Source organism: Apus apus, chromosome 10, assembly GCF_020740795.1.
Source record: "Apus apus isolate bApuApu2 chromosome 10, bApuApu2.pri.cur, whole genome shotgun sequence".
NCBI classification, from domain to species: domain Eukaryota; kingdom Metazoa; phylum Chordata; class Aves; order Apodiformes; family Apodidae; genus Apus; species Apus apus.
The window spans coordinates 2,444,227-2,462,851 of NC_067291.1; the positions used below are offsets into that span (position 1 = coordinate 2,444,227).

An 18,625-nucleotide genomic window follows, 5' to 3' on the forward strand; every position below is an offset into this window, starting at 1 on the left:
AGCTGCCAGAGGGCTTGTTTCTCCAGAATTGAGGAGTGGGACAAAGGGACACCCGGGGCAAAGGGACACTGTGGCTGTGAGAGGGTGAGATATTAACTCCCTGCTGTCTCAGGAGTTACAACAACCTTTCCTTGCTGGGTTTGCAACTTGCAGGGAAGTGCACTTGGTGCAGTGTCACCTGGCCAGGTGTTATTGGAATCATAGGATCACTGAATCCCAGGCTGGATTGGAAGGGACCTTCAAGATCATCCAGTTCCAACCCCCTGCATGGGCAGGGACACCTCCCACCAGCCCAGGTTGCTCCAAGCCCCATCCAACCTGCCCTTCAACACTGCCAGGGATGGGGCAGCCACAGCTTCCCTGGGCAACCTGGGCCAGGCTCTCACCACCCTCACACTCCAGAATTCCCTCCTCATGTCTCACCTCAATCTCCCTCTTCCAGTTTTCATCCCTTCCCCCTTGTCCTCTCCCTCCCTGCCCTTGTCCCAAGTCCCTCCCCAGCTTTCCTGGAGCCCCTTCAGAAACCCATTGTCCTAGATCCAGTATAAGAGCCATTACCAAGCCAGTTGCTGGCACTGCCATGGTTTGACCCTCATGGACTGTCCATCACTTGAACAGTTGATTGCTAAGATCCCTTTGTGCATGACTGCTGCAACCTCCTCTTCTGCCACCCTAACATCCCAGCTCCCACACCATCTGGTTGTGCTTGTGAGGATGTTCAGCTCCACAAAGAGGCTGGTTCCTCTGTCCATCCATCCTCTTCCAGGTCCTTCAACACCCCAAAAAACCCCAACAACCAGGGGGCCACGTGAGCCAGACCTGCCTCATTCTTCATCAGATCAAGGTCATGAGTGGCTACAGGTGGCATTTTTGAGGCAACTGAACCCCAAGTTTCGAGAGAAATGCAACCCCCAGCTGCTCCTGAGAGCCCCTGAGAGATGGAGGGGGTTTGGGGAGCCAAGCAGGCAGGGGAGGGCAGGAGGAGAAGGGAGGAAGGGCCACGTGTTGCTGTTACTTCAGACCTCAACCAGAGCAGGGAAGAAGGAGGAGAAGAAAGAAGGAAAGAAAGAAGGAAAGAAAAGAAGAGGTAAACAAAGGAACTGCAGCTTCCTCAGCCCAGTATTGCAAGGCTTACCCTGAGTTACATCATGGAGCTCATTAGGCTCCAACCAGCAGCTCCAGCAGCTTCCACTGGGACCCCACCAGCCTCCTGGGGTACATCCCCCCCATCCCTCTGCTCCCCCCTGCCCGGGGGGGGCTGAGCCCCAACTGACCTGAGCAGGGGTTCCAGAGGTGCCTGGGGATCCCACCCAGAGACCCTTTGGCTCCTTTGCCCTGGGGAGGCACCCACAGCACCCTATAGCCCTCCCCAGCACCCCATAGCCCTCCCCCCCAGCACCCCATAGCCCTCCCCAGCACCCCATAGCACCCCCCCCCCAGCACCCTGTGGTCCCCCATAAAGAACTGGGACCAAATGGGGAGCTAAAGGCCCGGAGCAGCACTGGATGGGGAGGTGGCCCCATTGCTGTGCCATCCCAGAGGGACCCTGTGCCAGTGGGCAAGTGGTGGGAGCAGGTCCCACAGAAGAACCTGGTCTGCTTGTGGAGCCCTGGCAGGTTTGGGGGTGCTCAGGCATGGACCTGGCTTCTCCACCTGCCTGTTCATCCTGGGGTTCCTGTGGCCAGCAGGAAGCACCGGTGGGGAGGGCAGAGGGCAGCTGACCCAGCACCTCCAGGCTCTCTCCTTGCTCTTCCAAGCCTTTTTCAAGACCCCAGGTCTGCCCCTCACTGCCAAGCACCAGGCAGAGCAGTTTCCCTGCCCTCTTCCTCCAGCCCCTGGGGAACATCAGGGGTGTCCCTGGTGCCCGGGGAGTGAACCCCGGGCTGGGAGGGCAGGATGTGGAGGTGGTGCCAGGAGGGGAAGCTCAAAGGGGAACCCCAGCCCAAGGGATCTCTGCTGCTGGGTGTGGGGTGGCTCTAAAAGCCCTTGTCTCATGGCCATGGGGCTGCCTTGGGTCAGGAACGGGTGGTTGGGTTTGGGGCTTGTAGAGCAGGGACGGTGGGATGATGGTTGGACCATCTTCTGTCCTTGGATGGTTCTTTTTCCAACCTGAATGGTTCTGTGATTCTGTTCCCTGGGGGAGCCACCCCAGCACCCCCTCCTGCCCTCCAAGGAGTGTGTCTGGAGTATCCCTGAGGCTGCCCAGGGCTGGGGAAGGACGTGGCACTGCAGCCCACCCAGCACCAGGACCTCCCACCACCGGAGCAGCCAAAGGCTGGAGCATCTGAAAGGCTGAACCAGACCAGCCATGGGCTTCAGCACCAGAGCCACGGACTTTCCAACCCACTTCATGAGGCCAGAGTGGTTCTCCTCAGCTTGGGATGGGCTTCAGCAGATTGCCAGACCCTCCAGCTGCCTCCTGGGACCGGGCAGGGAACATCCCAGCAGGAGGATGTGGGGCAGAGCCAGGAAGGCTGAGGAAGCAGCACCCTGGCCTGGCCTCCATCCAGCCCTGCTCCAGGCAGCACCCGAGGGTGCTGGGACCTGGCAAGAACCCCTAACTCATCACCTCCCCCACCACCAAACAGTGGCTTTGCTTTTGCACTCCAAGGAGGAAAGGGGAAATAAAAAGCAGGGAGAGGTTGTGCTTGGCAGGAGTTTGGCTCCCTATGGCCTGGGACAGGTGGCAGTGGCAGGTGCCCCGTGAGCTGCTCAGCTTCTCCCTCCCCAGATCCTCCCCACACCTTTTCCAGAGGCACTGGGAAGCAAAAGCAAAAAGAGAAACACCAGGTTTTGGTGTTCTTGGCTTTTGGTTTGTTTTCCTGACGTGGAGGAACAGCCTGTGAATGCCCAAGCAACCATTCAAGCAAGGGAGGCAGAGCTGGAGAGCTTTCAGCTCCCAGAGTGTTCCTGAGCCTCAGCAGTTTGTTTTGTGCTGCTCATTCATCCGCAGGGTTATTTTTTTCTTCCTCCCCCCAAGGAGAACAGGATTGGGTTTGTTTTCGACATCCCTTGGAGAGCAGCTTGCTGAGGAGATGGTTTAGCAGAGGAAAAACCCTCTTGGCCAGCTGGCTCTGCTCCCACCCTGTCCAAGGGCACTTCCACTGGTTCCCATCTGGGTGGGAAAGTGATCCTTTATATCCCTTGGGAATTTATACCCAGGCCACCGTTGCTGGGGGGGGGGGGGGGGGGCTGGATATCTCATTATCTGTGGGTAATTATCTAGAGATAATGAGATACCTGCATCTCTGGTTTACTGGGTCTGGTCTTTATTGCTTTCCTGGGGTTGGGAGTTTGATTTTATTGACAAATCACTGGAGGCCCTGATGTGGGGTGAAGCCACAAGGAGACAAAGCTGGTGCAAGGATGGGCAAGCAGCCAGGCCTGCCTGTGCCTTCCTGCCCCCTAAATCATCCTAAAAAGTCATCTCAGGAGGTGGAAGGGGCTTTGGTTCCACTCCAGAGCAAGAGGGATGGGAGAAGCTCTCAAGATGCCACCAAACAAAGCCCCAGAGCTTTTCCCAAAACCTCCCAGCTTCCCAGGGAAGGAAACCCTGACCTTCTCTCTTCTTGCTCAATGTATTTTAAACTCAAGCACCCTGGAAGCTGTTGGGAGGCCTCCCTTACAGCCCTCTGGCCTCCCTCAGGCTCTCCTGCCACCACTCCTGCCCTTCATCCCTGTTTTCCAGGGCTCCCCAGTGTGATGCAAGACACAGCCCTTCTCCTCCAGCTGGGCTGAGCATGGGGAACAGGCAAAGTGTAAATTAAGACCATCCATACAGCTCTCTTATTCCAATTAGCTCAATAATTAGAGCCTCATCAAGGATGCTTCTGCCTCCAAGGATGTCTCCGAGGCCAGAGCTGCTAACGAGGCTGGGAAGTCCCCAGTGGGAGCACGGGGTGTGATGGGATGGGGTTAAAGCCACCTCTTGTCTGCTTGGACAAAGTAATGGGTGCTGGTGTCCCAGGTTCCCTGCAGCACCCAGGGGATTGGCCTTCCTCCCATCTGGGATCTCTCCTCATCACCAAGAGGTCAGCTAAACCCTACTAGCTCTCCTGAATTCTAGAATCCCAGGCTGGTTTGGGTTGGAAGGGACCTTCAAGATCATCCAGATCCACCCCCCTGCATGGGCAGGGACACCTCCCACCAGCCCAGGTTGCTCCAAGCCCCATCCAACCTGCCCTTCAACACTGCCAGGGATGGGGCAGCCACAGCTTCCCTGGGCAACCTGGGCCAGGCTCTCACCACCCTCACACTCCAGAATTCCCTCCTCATGTCTCACCTCAATCTCCCTCTTCCAGTTTTCATCCCTTCCCCCTTGTCCTCTCCCTCCCTGCCCTTGTCCCAAGTCCCTCCCCAGCTTTCCTGGAGCCCCTTCAGGCACTGGAAGGTGCTCTAAGGTCTCCCTGGAGCCTTCTCTTCTCCAGGCTGAACACCCCAGCTCTCCCAGCCTGGCTCCAGAGCAGAGCTGCTCCAGCCCTGGGATCATCTCCGTGGCCTCCTCTGGACTCTGTCCAGGAGCTCCATGTCCTTCTTACATTGGGAAACCTCAGCCCAACATCATCAGGGAGCAAATCAAAGAGGAAAAAGAAGAGGGAAAAGGGGGATGACTCCCCCTGAGGGGCTCAAGGAGCTCCAGGACAAACTGGGGAGCCCAAGCTGGGACCAGAACCAGCCCTTTTTTGGGTGGCTGCCTTGGTTGGAGAGCAGCCAGGAAGCTCCCACCTCATCCCCAGCCCTCCAAAGGGTGAAGCCCAGGATTGGACATGGTGTCTGGGGTCTTGTCCCAGGAGCTGGGGAGCTGGAAGAAGCAGCAGTTTGAAGTCAACAGGTTTCCTGAGCACTGGGAGGGATCCTGGGCCCTGACAAACCACAGAGCAACTCGCCCAGGCCGTGAAGCTGGAGATCAACGACACCATCGCTGCCGGGGCTGAGAAACCTCAACAATTGAAACCCACAGGGCCCAAATTGGACTCATTCAGTCAAATCCTCCCCCTCCCTGGGCTCAGGTGACCCCTCAAAGCCCTTGTGGCCCCCCCTGGGGTACTCCAGGATGCTGGAGGGGCAGAGAGTCTCAGCCATGCCCCGGGTGCAGGGGAGGCAGGAATTGCCACCCATCTCTTCCCAACGGCCACATTCATGTCTTTAAAAATGATAAGAACAAGGTCATAATAAACCAAAACAAGCCATTTAAATACAGTTTTGTTTTGAGGTTGGTGTGTCCTGTGCTGGTGGCAGCAGCAGGTTTTGATGCCTCAGCAAGGAGCAGGTTTGTCGCCGCTCGGGGGATTTCGAGTCGCTGCCGAAAAGATGAATCACTCAGGAAGTCAAGAGAGAAGGAAATTCACAGCAAAACAAAGGGTAAAGAAGCAAACGGAGCAGGGGGGTGTAGAGGGCAAGGGAAGGGAAGGGAAGGAAAAGAGAAGAAAGGAAAGGAAAGGAGAGGAAAGGAAAGGAAAGGAAAGGAAAGGAAAGGAAAGGAAAGGAAAGGAAAGGAAAGGAAAGGAAAGGAAAGGAAAGGAAAGGAAAGGAAAGGAAAGGAAAGGAAAGGAAAGGAAAGGAAAGGAAAGGAAAGGAAAGGAAAGGAAAGGAAAGGAAAGGAAAGGAAAGGAAAGGGAGAGAGAGAGAGAGAGAAAGAGAGAGAAAAAAGAAAGAGAGAGAGAAAGAGAGAGAGAAAGAGAAAGAAAGAGAGAGAGAGAGAGAAAGAGAGAAAGGAAAGAAAGGAAAGGAAAGAAAGGAAAGAAAGGAAAGAGAGGAAAGAAAGGAAGAAAGAAAGGAAGAAAGAAAGAGGAAGGAAGGAAGGAAGGAAGGAAGGAAGGAAGGAAGGAAGGAAGGAAGGAAGGAAGGAAGGAAGGAAGGAAGGAAGGAAGGAAGGAAGGAAGGAAGGAAGGAAGGAAGGAAGGAAGGAAGGAAGGAAGGAAGGAGGAGGAAGGAAGGAAAAGGAAGGAAGGAAGGAAGGAAGGAAGGAAGGAAGGAAGGAAGGAAGGAAGGAAGGAAGGAAAGGAAGAAGAAGAAAGAAGAAGAAAGAAGAAAGGAAGAAAGAAAGAAAGAAAGAAAGAAAGAAAGAAAGAAAGAAAGAAAGAAAGAAAGAAAGAAAGAAAGAAAGAAAGAAAGAAAGAAAGAAAGAAAGAAAGAAAGAAAGAAAGAGCCCCATCAGAGCAAGAACTGGGGAGAAGTTTTCAGGGGAGTTCAGTTTCAGAGCTCAGCTGAACACCTGGCAGCAGAGATGTGTCCCAGGAGGGCTGGGGAAGGGTGTTCATGGCATAAAATGAAGCAAAAGGACTAACAGCTCCACCTTAAAGGGACTATCTGTCACGTTGGTCTGGCCAGCCAGCTAAAAATTCACACTGATTTTTTTTTTAATGACCATAACTCCAAATAATAAGCTTTACTATCCTCCTGTTTGCTCCTTTTAATATGTAATAATGACTCCACATTCCACACGAATGCAGAACGTCTAATAATTAGTGTCTCATCATCATTCTGTAATTGCATGACAATTTGACCAAAGAAAAGAATACAGCAGCACGGGATCAATGAAGTCCAGACAAAGAAATTGCCTGTAAACCAGAGCCAAGGGACTGGAAACTGGGACCCAGCTCCTCCCAACTACTTCATTTCTTTACAGGAATCAGCCGCTGCTGCCACAAAACTGCTGTAAATTAAATCAAGCCATAAAGGATAAAAAAAGAATGGTTGGGAGGCCAAAGAGAGGAGAGTTCAAACACTGGCTTCTTGGTCTTCAATAGGGACCTTAATCACCTGTATTTCTAATTAGACACATGCCTAAGCCCTGTGATGACTTGGGGGCCAGAAAGAGCTGAGCAGCTTCATGCATCCCAGGGAGCTGGGGTCAAACTCTTCCAAAAAGAATCCACGCACCCCCCTGCCTATCAGTGGGATCGTTGTGTTGCATTTCTGTTTCGGGGGGAGGTTCATCCCGTTGGGAAACAGCCGAGGGAACCATCTCCTGCCACCTGAGGAGGCTGGGAGGGTCTGGTTTCCACACAGACGCCGGTGTTTTTGTTCCGCGCTGAACAAGGAGCAGCTCGGATTTCACTGGAAGGAAGGGATGTTGCTGAGGGTGCAAATCTTTCCTGTCTCCCCCAGAAAAGTGGAGGGCTGGGTTGCAGAGGGAGCTGAGCCTCTGCCACCGCTTCACTCCGCGGCCTTGGGCGACTCACCCGATCTGGCAGCATCTGTGTCACTGGGTTAATCGTGTTTAGGGGCCCTTTTGATGAGGGTTAATTATTAGTCGGGGAATGTTTGCCCAGACTTTTCCAGGCGCGACTCCTTGGGCAAACACCGAATGTTCGTGCTGGGAAAGGGACTGGGGGCTCGAGCCTTGGTGCTGTGTGGGATCCCCTGGGCTCTGGGGGTGGGTGTTAGATCCAGGAGGGTCTTTTCTTTGAGGTGACCATAAGGGGAGCCAAAAGACCACCCCCCCCCCAGCCTTTCAGTGGACCCCTCAGCATCCCTGTGTCAGTGTCTGGCTGGACCCTGTGGCTGCATCCATGGCTGCATCCAGCCTTGGATCCTGGGGGGCTCAGCCTGGGGGGCTGGGGGAGGGGCAGCCCTGTGCTGGGGGTCCTCTGTAAGGAGATGTCTCCTTGTAAGACAGGGGGGGGGTCCCTCTTTAACAGGGACTCCCCACAATGTGGGGACTGCCTGCAATGGAGGCTCTGCTTAATGGGGGCTCCTCACTAAAGGGGGGGCTTCTCTTCATGGGGACTGTCTGCAACGGGGTCCCCTTAATGGGGGGGGGTCCCCTTTCATGGGGACTGTCTGCAACGGGGTCTCCTTAATGGGAGGGGTCCCCTTTCACGGGCGCTGTCTGCAATGGGGCCTCCTTAATAGTAGGGGTCCCCTTACATGGGGACTGTCTGCAACGGGGTCCCCTTAATGGGGGGGTCCCCTTTCATGGGGACTGTCTGCAATGGTGTCCCCTTAATGTGGGGATCCCCTTAATGGGGGGGGGGTCTCCTTTCATGGGGACTGTCTGCAACGGGGTCTCCTCAAAGGAGGGTCCTCCCAAATGGTGAGTGCTTGCAACGGGGAGGGCGGGGGGGGGGTGTCCCTTAACGAGGCTTCTCCCCACTTTAGGCTCCCCGTAGGGATTTGCTGCACCGGGCACCCTTCCAAAACAGGGGTCCCCCATAACGGGGTGGGACCTCCCCTGTAGCCAGGGTCCCCGCTCGGAACGCCCTGGGCAGAGCCCTGACCAGCTCAGCACACATCTGGCGGGCAGGCTTGGGCTGCCCCATCCCGTTCCCGTTGTCTCGTCCCCTCCTCCTCCGACGGCCCATACGCACACCCAGCCCTCCCGCCTCCTCCTCCTCCTCCTCCTCCTCCTCCTCCCACTTCCTCCGCACAATGGAGGCTGCCGGCCGAGCTGGGCAGGGGCCGCCCGCGCCCCCCCGGCCCCGCCGAGCCCCCCGCCCGGCTCCCTAGCCATGCTCCGGGGGAGGCTCCGCGCTGCCGGTGAGTGCGGGACCGGATCGCGGGGGGAAAGCGGAGACAGATGGGGGGGTCCCGGGACCCCAGCGTGCCTTTCAGCCCCCCGCGGGAGGGGAAGGCTCCCGGCTGGGGGGTGACACTGCATGAAGATGGGGGGGGTGTCCCCCTACTCTCCTGTCCCCCGTGTTAGCGTCTTTCTCCAGCTCATCCCCCCCGCCCCTTCCTTGGGTTTCGGGCTCCACTTCCAGGGGTTCTACCCATTTATGGACACCGGAGCTGCGGCGGCTGCTGCCCGACGTGCGGCCGGGGCCGCCGGCGGTGGTAACCCCCCCTTAAAGGGGGTGTTGGGGGGGGTCCTACAGCAGTGCCGTGGCTGGGGCTGTGCGGAGGGGACAAGAAGGGACAGTGGTTGACCAGCCCTGCCTGGGTCCGTGTCTCACGGGCTGCGGGGTCGGTGCTGCGGGGTCGGTGCGGACCATCCGAGGGTGACCAGGCTCTGCCAGCAGCGCCGCGTCCCCCCCTGACCACGGGATGTGACACGCGCGGGTCCCAGTTGGATCGACGTCCCCTCTACCTGTGTGTCCGGTGGGTGGGTGTGCGTGTGTGTGCGGGTTTAATCCCCTAAACGTTCCAAGCTCACTTCGCAGGCAGGCGCTGCGCCCTTCTGCTGGCTGCCCCTGGGCTTCAGGACTTCAGGATGATTGTTTGATGAAAGCGAGTAGCCATCGGGGGGGTTTCCGGGAGTAACAACCCCCAGTTTGCAACGCTGTGGGGTTTTTTTTGGGGTGGGGGTTGGACACGCAGCCCCAAAAAGCAGCAGCTCGGCTGGGGGTGAGTGGAGCTTTTTGTCTACCGGGGGCGGGGGGTAAACTCAGGAGCTGCACATGGTTTTTTTTGAAGAGGGTAAGTCAGGAAACGAGGGAGCTAGAACGCTGAGGCCTCTTGTTTGCTCCCCAAAATGACCTCGGAGGATTGGGGGGGGGGGAAAGCCTCCAAACCCGCCGGAGAGATGGGCAAGGTGACCTCCTCGCTTGTGAAACTGGTATTGCAGCCGGATGGGGAAGAGCCGGGGGAGCGGTGTGCCCGCGCTTTTTGGGGTGTTTTTTTTTTGGGGGTGACACCCGGAAAAGCCCCCTCCCTGCACCCCCCAGCACCCCGGGACAGGAGGTGACAGCGGGGCGGGGGGGGGGAAGCTGCGGGACGGCCGGGGATGCTCGATGGCAGGAGATGGAGCATTTCTTGATTCCTGGGGGTTGGCTGGGAGTTTGGCGGGCGTTTCTTGGCCTCACGTGGCGATGGAGAGGAGGAGGAGGAGGCGGGAGGCTGCGGTGAGAGGCTCCGGTTGGTTTTGTGCCGCGTCGGGGGCAGCGCATCCCGGGGAAGGAAATAACCGGGGAGCAAACACAGAACCCGCCCGGCTCCGGGCGGAGCAAACACGGCCGCGTTTGTTGGCAGCTGCGGGAGCAGAAAGAGGTGTCTGAAAAACCATCCTCGGTGGCCTTTCGACATCCGAGATGTGGCAGATAAAGCTGCTTGCGGCCCCGCCGGCTCTTACCGGGGAGGTTTCCCTGCACACAGCACCGGCTCCTTTGCGTTGGGTTTTGCTTTTCCCTCGAACGGTCTCTCCTGGGAAAAACCCTGCGAAGAGGAGGGAGGGGATAAAAATAGAGAGAGAGAGAGAGAGAGAGAGATTTGGGGGGGGGGGGGGGGGGGGGAAAGAAAGAAAAAGAGGAGTAAATCGGTTGTGTTGAATCCACCCACTGCTTTCCCCAGCCGTGGGGTTTCAGTACTGCAGGCACTGCAGCCCCACACGTGTTGTGGTGGCCCAGGTGTGGCCCTGGTTCCCGGGTGGCCCCTCATCTCTCCCCAGATCCCAGGGGAAAAGGATGGGGGGAGTCGCTGTGCTGGCTGCAAGGGGATAGTCCCGGAGGGGAAGGGCTGATGGAGACAGCAGAAGCAGAGCTGGTTTCTTGAGTCTCAGCTGGCAGCAGCCAGGGCAAAGCCCCCGTGTATTCCATGGAAAGAGGGAGCCCATTAGTGCCCTCACCCTGATGAGGTTAATGAGCTCAACCCCTATCAGACAGCAGAGAATCCACGTGTCTGGCTCCAGCTGCCCCGCCAGGGGATGAGACTTGCTCTGTCCTGCATCCATCTAGCATGGCTGGAAGTCAGAGCTGCCTGCCTGCTTACCCATGAGATGGGGTGTCCCTGAGATGGGGTGTCCCTGAGAATTGGTGTTCCTGGGATGGGGTGTCCCTGAGATGGGGTGTCCCTGAGAATTGGTGTTCCTGGGTTGGGGTGTCCCTGAGAGGAAAGGCCTTCTCATGCTGGGATAGCAAGGCCTTTTCCTGCCTTCCCCCCCAAAAGAGGGGTCTTGGCTGCTGGGGTTGCAGGTGATTTGGAAATGGGGGGGGGGATGGTGTAGGCGTTGCTGACCTGCCCCGGGGGCACAGCCTGGTCCCCTGGTGGCAGCAGGGCTGGTTGCACAACACCCTCGTCGTTGTAAATCGGTGCCTTTCGGGGAAAGGGGAAAAAAACAGCCAGGAAATGTCAGAAGTCACGAGATGCCGGGTTTGTGCCCCAGCTTGTCCTCCTCGAGCACTGTCTGGAAGGGATCCCACGTGGCATCTCCCTCCCATGTGGCATCTCCCTCCCACGCAGCATCTCCCAGGGAGATGGATTTAAACACCACCCTCTGGAGAGATCCCTCCTTGGGGGAGAGTGATGGGCTGGGAAGGAAAAGAACCCAGTTTGGGATCCCCTGCCTGCCTGGTGGCCTTTTCAGTTTGAGGGGAGCAATTTTTTCCTGGCAGATGTAATTGGTGCAGGGATGTCTTGGCAATTACTCCGAGGCTCCTGAGGGAAATGCTGTGGTCACCCCACAACCCTTTGGGGAGCTTCTGAGGGTGCAAGTGAGGAGATGAGCTTCCTGGAAGCATTGACCTTCCAGAGGGGTTTTCATCTGGCAGCCTCCCACGTGCAGAGGAGTCCAGGGAAGCAGCATCCTGCCCGGAAAGGGAGACATTCTTCAAGTTTGGAAAGGAAACCCAACCTGGAGGTCCCCAGGTTCCCACCAAGGCTTGCAGGGGGCAGAGCTGCAGCTGGGCAGGGGCACCCATGCTCATGGCTGGGGGGCTGGTGGAGCTGTGACCCCCAGTTTGTGCCTGGGAATGGTCTGGCAGGGCAGGCAGAGCTGGCAGGAAGGGTTGCCAGGCTGGGCTGTGAGCAGCTGAGCTCTGGGCTCCAGCCAGAGCCACCACACTTGGGTCCCTTATCTATCCCTCACAAGTCTTCCCAATTATCAGCTCTGTTTCCCCTTCTGTGAAAAAGGCTTTTATCTCATCTCCACGCTCTCTTCCTCTGTTTCCTTCCTTGCTTCTCAGCTAACTCTTGCCACAAAAAAACGGGGGGGTGGGGGCCTGAAGAACAGGCAGGAGATCCCACTGCAGTAACTCCATCCATGGGCTTTTGGGATGCTGGGCTGTGCTTGGGTGATGTCTGGCCATGCTTGGGAGATGCTGGACCATGGTCCAGCAATGCTCAGGTGGGTCTGGGGCCTTGTTTAGGTGATGTCTATGATGCTCAGGTGATGCTGAGGGGATACTGGGTGATGGTCCTGAGGCTCAAGCAACGCTCAGGTTTCTCAGTGGGTTGCTCAGGAGATGCTGGGCAGTGCTGGGTGATGCCAGGAGATACTGGGAGGCTACTTGTGCTGCTGAGAGGATGCGGGGCAATGCCCTGGAAGGCCGGGCTGGGATGGGCTGCCAGCTCCACCTGCTGGCACACACCAGGTCTCCCCAGGCTGCTGCCGTTGGGGGGAAATGCTTCAAATGACCGTGAAAGCTGGAAGTGGTGGGGAATTCTGAGCACTCTGGGTTTGTTCCTCACCAGTCTGCTGGCTTCTCACCTGAGCTGACCCAGCTTTGCAACAGACACTGAGGATTTGAAACCCAAGTGGCACCAGCTTTTCCAAGGAGATGGCTGGAGGAATGCCCAGCCAGCCTGCCAGGATCCCCCTGCTGGCATCAGGCTCCCAACCTGGCTCCCTGCCCCCAGATCTCTGGCTTCCACGCTGAGCATCAATTATTGCTTCTCAGTTGGGGTGGGTTTTGGTTTTTTTTTGTAGGCTCTCTGCCAAGTGTCAGGAGGGTGGGAGGAGGGAAGCAAGTCCCTGTTGCCCTTGGCAGAGGCTGATGATGAGACAGGCAAGGGCTTTCCATGGCTCTCCTCCTGTCTTTAAGCCATTCCAATGCAATGAAGAAGGAAACCCCCCCAGGCTTTCTCCATGGGTGAGGTGACTTTGGGAGACCTCTCAGGGGGCTCTGTCACGCCGTGCTGTTCTGCCATGGGCTGAGTGCTTGCCCACGAGGACTCTCTTTGCTCATGGTTTCTTTTCTCTTTCTATCATTCAGGAAGGCCAGCTCACCTCTCCTTCTTGCACTCCCTGGCCAGGACACCCACAGCAACGTATAGATGGCCTCCAAACGGCAGGTGGAATCTCTGGACCAGGTGATCTTCAACAAGCTACCTCGGCTGGAGACGGCGCCCGCCGCTGCCTTCCCCTCCAGCCTCTGCAAATCCAGCCCTTTGCCCAACCCTGCCTCTGAAAACCACTTCAACTACAAGGGCTCCTACTTTGCCTGCCCCCTGCCCAGCCCTGATGGCCCCGAGCAGCCCCTGGCCCGTTGGAGCCCAGCGCCCTCCTCCCTGCACTACGGCAGCGCCGCCGCCGAGGGGCTGCTGGGGGGCTGCCTGCTGTACCCCCCCCCGAGCCTGGGCACAGGGCTGCAGCCCCTGCCCGCTGAAAAGGGCAAGGACAACCCGATGCCAGAGCTGCTGATGGCCGGGGAGAAGTGGACCAGCTCGGGTCACCCTTTCCCAGTGAAGAAACCGGTGGCGCTGAGCAAGGCGCCCACCCTGGCCGTCCCCAAGCCGGTGTACAGAGCCCCGGCGTGTTTCGTGGACCCCAGGGTGGCCCTGCCACTGGGAGCCCGGCCTGAGAACCTGCAGCAGAGACCAGGGGATGGAGAGTGGGCTCTGCCCACCCCCACCAGCCACCCTCTGCAGCCCGGCGAGCCCCACAGCAGCAGCAGCGGGCTGCCCAAGAGGGGTCCCCAGGCAGAGCCCACCCTCCTGCCGCTGCACCCCAGCCTGGCCCTGCCCGCCAAGGAGAAGGTGGGTTCCCCCGGCACCTTCTCCCCTTACTACTCCACCTTTGAGAAACACCGAGATCCCCTTGGCACCCCCTTCCTGGAAGCCAGCTGCCCCACCACCCACGGCCAGAAGAAGGTGCCCGAGGTTCCCAGGCTCAGCCCGGAGCCCTGGCCCAAGCTCCACTCACCCGCCCTCAGCCCGGCGTACCGGGAGAGGCCTCCGGTGTGCTTCCCACACCCCCACTACCCGCTGCCCCTCCACAAGACCACCCTCCTCTACCCACCCCCGACCCCTCCCCTGGAGGCACAGCCCAGCCCCTACAAAGCCTTCAGCTTTGCAGGCAGCGGGGAACCCTTTCCCACCGCTTACCTGAAGCCCCAAGCCCCACGGAGCTACTTTCCCAACCCCTTGGACACCTACGTGCCCAGGGCAGCCGGCGCCAGCACCGTGGGCTCCCCACCCACCAAGCCTGCAGCTCTTCCCAGGGATGCTGAACCACCACGGCCACCTGGCTACCTGACAAGCCCTGGGTTTGCCTTCAGCCCTGGTGACGGGGCAGTGTTTGGTGCCTCCTTGGTGGGCACGGAGCCGGGCTGCCAGCGGCAGCGGGCAGAGAGCCCCCGGCAGCCGGCGAGACACGCCAGTGCCTTCCAGCCTGTCTGCACCCCTGAGAAGGTGGCTGGGGGCTCCAGTGGGCTGGCACCCAAAGGAGAAGGGGGCTGGGTGAAAGGCAGGCAGGGGGAGCAGGAGCCTCCTTACTTGGGGAGGAGTAGGGCGAGCCCAGCTCCCCAGGAGACCCACCACAGGGGTCCCCCAGCTCCTCCCGTCATCCCGGGGAAAGGAGATGCCTGCAAGGTCAAGGATGCAGCCAAGAAGCTTGTTGTCCCTTCTCCAGCCACCCCTCCTCCGGGGGGGCTGAAAGACCCCAGGGATGGTGAGATGTCTCCTTCCTCCCCCCCCATGCCAGTGATCAACAATGTCTTCAGCCTGGCGCCTTACCGAGACTACCTGGAGAGGACTGAGGCCTCAGGCCAGGTCCCCTTCCCCAGGGACCACCTGTGGGGGGACACCCCACCCCGACACACGGGGGGCAGCCGGGAGCCCGCTGCCCTCGGGGACATCTCGGCCACGTCCAGTGAGACGATCCAGAGCCAAGAGGAAAGGTGTCATGGAAAAGCTGAAAAGCCAGCACCCCGAGACATGGGGTCTGTGGAGAGCAGCCCCAGGGGGGTGGGGAGCGAGGAGCTGGTCCCCGAGGCTGTTGTGCTGGACCTCAGCTTGAAGAAGAGCCTGGAGAAACCTGGGGAGAACCAGGGAGTCACCAGCCCTGGGGAGACAATGCCAGCCTGGGAGGATGGAGAGGAGAAGGAAGATGGAGAGGAGAAGGAGGATGGAGAGGAGAAGGAGGATGGAGAAGAGAAGGAGGATGGAGAGGAGAAGGAGGATGGAGAGGAGAAGAAGGAGGATGCAGAGGGGAAGGTGGGCGAGGGGGCCGAGCCCCACTCACCACCCTTGCTGCTGGAGGTCAAGAGCACCTTCCAGAGCTCAGCCACCTTCATGTTCAAGAAGTTCAAGATCCGGCGCTCCCTCCCGCCCAGCACCGTGCCCCCCAGGGAGGCCAGAGCCCCCCAGCCCAGCCCCCCAGCTCTGCCAGGGGCTGCCCCGGGCCCACAGCAGCCCCCTCTGCCCGAAGCCCCCCGTGCTCCGGGGGAGGAGAGGGCCTGGCCCCCCGGGCCGAGCGAGGCGGCTGCCCCGCAGAGCTCTGCTGGGCAGTACTTCACCACCCTGCACACCTCCCTCTGCCACCTCATCTCCTGCTCCGTGGCCCAGTCCTCCCCACAGCTCCTGCGGGAGTGGCTGAAGAAGGCAGAGCCGGCAGAGGAGCTGGGAGAGGCGCCCAAGTTGCCCCCCAAACCCAAGAACAGCTCCAGGATCCCTGAATCCCAGAAAGCCACCAAAGGCAAGGAGATCTGGCTGGCTTTCCAAGACGTGGCCTCTCTCCTCACCAACCTGCTGTCTCAGCTGGAGACCTTCATGTTCTCTCGCAAGTGTCCTTTCCCCCACGTGGTCCGGGCAGGGGCTGTCTTCATCCCCATCCACGTGGTGAAGGAGAAGCTCTTCCCCAAGCTCCCTGGGGCCTCCGTGGACCAAGTGCTGCAGGAGCACAAGGTGGAGCTGCGTCCCACCACGCTCTCGGAGGAGAGGCACCTGAGGGACCTGGAGCTGAAGAGCTGCACCTCACGCATGCTGAAGCTCCTGGCACTCAAGCAGCTCCCTGACATCTACCCGGACCTGCTGAACCTCCACTGGCACAACTCCATCAGGCAGCAACTTGGTAGGTAGCCCAGCATCCACCTGGGGATGGATGGGTCCCTGGGGACTCTTCCAGGGAAGTTCCAGCAGCATCTGCCTCCCGGATGTTGCTGTTTGGCGGGAGCATCTGCCACTCGTGTGGTCCCTCAGCAGCCTTGTCCTACCAAGGCTTCTGCAGAGCAGAACATTCAGCTTTTCTCCGTGGGTTGCAGAGGGAGAAAGCTTGAGCTGGGGGTGGTGGTGGAGCCAGGGGGTTGGTCCCTGCCTGCCTGGGTGAGAAAAATCACCCTAGTGGCTTTGAAGAGGTGGTGGTCACCTCCAGGCCACCTCTCCCCCTCCAAGGGCAGCTGGGAGATGGGCAGCAGGCTGGATCTGCCACCCACGACAGTCCCATCCTACCAGTGACAGTCCCACCTCCCTCCCACCCCCCCCGTGTCCCTTTCCTGCTGCTGGAAACCACTGCCCACAACTTCATTTCTTGCAGGTCCCAGCGCCCAGGCTGCCCGGCCGCCCTCCAAGTAGGTAACTCTTCCCGTGCCAGCCTGGAGTTGTCTCTGTGTGTGGTTACCTGGAGGTCCATGTCTGTGTGGATGTGCATCTGCTTGGGGGGCTTGGGCTGGGGAGGAGAACACGAGTGGGTCCTGCTGGCTGGGCTGGGCTGGAGGGGGGATGATTTGGGATGGGGAGGTGGAGATCCCACCATCCCTAACGGCTCTGTCCTCTCCCAGCTAGGCCTGGCACAGAGGCACTGAGAGCTGCTGGCAAAGCACGGGTGGCACCAAGGGAGAGGAGGAGCTGAGGGATGTGTCCAGGGCACCAGGCCAGCTGCCAGCCCGTGGGGGACAGGAAAGGGAAGGTCCCCCTTGTCCCCAGAGAGGGGTCCCCTCCGGCGGCGATGCCGAGATGAAGCAGGTGTGGATCCCGGTGGATCTGGGAGATGTCGAGCTCCTTCCTGCACCCCAGGATGGGGACAGGTCCTCCTGGGATGCTGGTGAAGATGACACTTGGTGGCCGCACGCCCCAGAGATGCTCCAAGGCCACCAGCAGGGATGGCCAACGTGGTCTCCTGGCATCCAGTGGAGACGGGCTGGAACTCATCCCGGAGCTTCGTTTCTTCTAATGCATCATCTTTTAGTGCCTCTCCCACCTCCATCCATGGTGGGGCAGAACTGGGAGGGAATGACTGGGGTCCCAGCAGGGCTGGAAGGCTGGAACAGCCTCCGTACCCACAAGAGGAGCATGGAAATGGCCACACCACCATCCCCAGCCTTGGGGAAAGGCTGGCGACTGCACAGATGATCTCCCACCTCCTGTCCTCCCTCCTCCACCTCACCTCTCCTGCTTCACACCTGTCCTTCCCAATAAACATCCCTGTCTCCTGGCTTTTCATCTTGATGCCCAACCTTGGAGGGTCAAGGGAATCACAGCTTCTGTAGTTAACAGGACTGATGGTTTTGGTGTTTTAAATGAAGACATTTTAAAAATGTTACCAATTGACCTTTATAAGGAGCTGCTGCCTTCAGGTTTTCTGGGTTGATTTTTTAAAAAACATAGTAATTTATACTTTTTTTTCTAATTTAAACTCGTGTTTTTACTCTGCTGGACCACAGGGGTGGGAGCTTTGCAGTTTGGCCTGAGGGTTTCAGTCCAGAAAGAGCCTCCAAGAAGGATTTCAAGACTGTTCCAGGACAACCAAACCACTTGACCCAACACAGATTGTCCCAGAGGAGAACCTGGGAGGTGCAGGTTTGGGGATAACCTTTGGAGAGTGACAACACCGTGGTGACCTGAGGAGCAGGAGAGGAGAAGAAGGCAGGGAGACCTTGGAAGGAGAGATCATTACCCTCCTGGTGGGCACTGAGGGGGTGGTGGGTATCCCAGGAGGGATCCCAGCAGCCAAGGATGGACAGATGGATTGACTGTCACCTGCTCTGCAACAGAGTGACAGGCAGCAGAGGCCTTACAAACTCAACACTCAGGTTGATGGAGGGTGTGGAGGAACAAAAAGAGGATTTTCTTATGCTTTATTTTCTAGTTCACTACAGGAAATATTTATTTTTAGATGAAGAAAAACAGAGAAGAGAAAAAAACAACAGGAAAAAACCACCACCACCACCAACCAACCCCACAACAACCCTACTCAAACTGCCACAGACTGGGTGGTTTTTTCCTGTGGTGGTTCCTGCAGGTGCCTTTCTGGTTTTCTACTGGGATGTACTGGCCATGTGAGGGGATGGGAAGGGGTGGGGACTCTGGTTCTTGCTCTCCCTTGCCACGCTGGGTCCGTGCATCGTGTTGTGAAGCAGTATTTGTCATCATCTGGTCATTTTATATATATATATATATAAACATAAATATATATATATATATAAAATCTCTTGAGGGTCCAGGGAAGCCAGTCCCTTCACTTTATTTAATGTTTTGTAAGAATCATGGGGTTTTAAGAGGTGCCTGGCCTGATTAAAAGGGTTTGGCTCATTTTCAACCGTGCTTTGGTCTCTGCTTGGTCACCTTCTGGGGATGGGGAGGGTCCCAAATCGACACCCAACACCTCCCTGGTTGGAGAAGCACATCACCTGCCTGGTTCCAAAAGCCCAAATCCCCTGGGTTTCAGCCCAAGTTGTTGGAGCCAGGCATGGGGACAGCACAGCCATGACCCCTTCCCAGGGAACAGGGTGTTCTGGGGAGTATCTGGGGTGTT

The 18,625-nt window shown here is 58.1% G+C and overlaps 1 protein-coding gene across 1 annotated transcript; it reads left to right on the top strand.

The window, feature by feature from the left end:
* The first annotated feature begins 8,427 nt into the window (after nucleotides 1–8,427).
* On the top strand, nucleotides 8,428–18,385 carry C10H15orf39 (chromosome 10 C15orf39 homolog). The gene is made up of 4 exons (XM_051628713.1): nucleotides 8,428–8,481; nucleotides 12,870–15,946; nucleotides 16,409–16,442; nucleotides 16,653–18,385. The coding sequence occupies exons 2-4, from the start codon at nucleotides 12,931–12,933 to the stop codon at nucleotides 16,654–16,656; spliced, it is 3,054 nt and encodes a 1,017-aa protein (XP_051484673.1). The 5' UTR covers nucleotides 8,428–8,481; nucleotides 12,870–12,930; the 3' UTR covers nucleotides 16,657–18,385.
* Nucleotides 18,386–18,625: the final 240 nt, after the last annotated feature.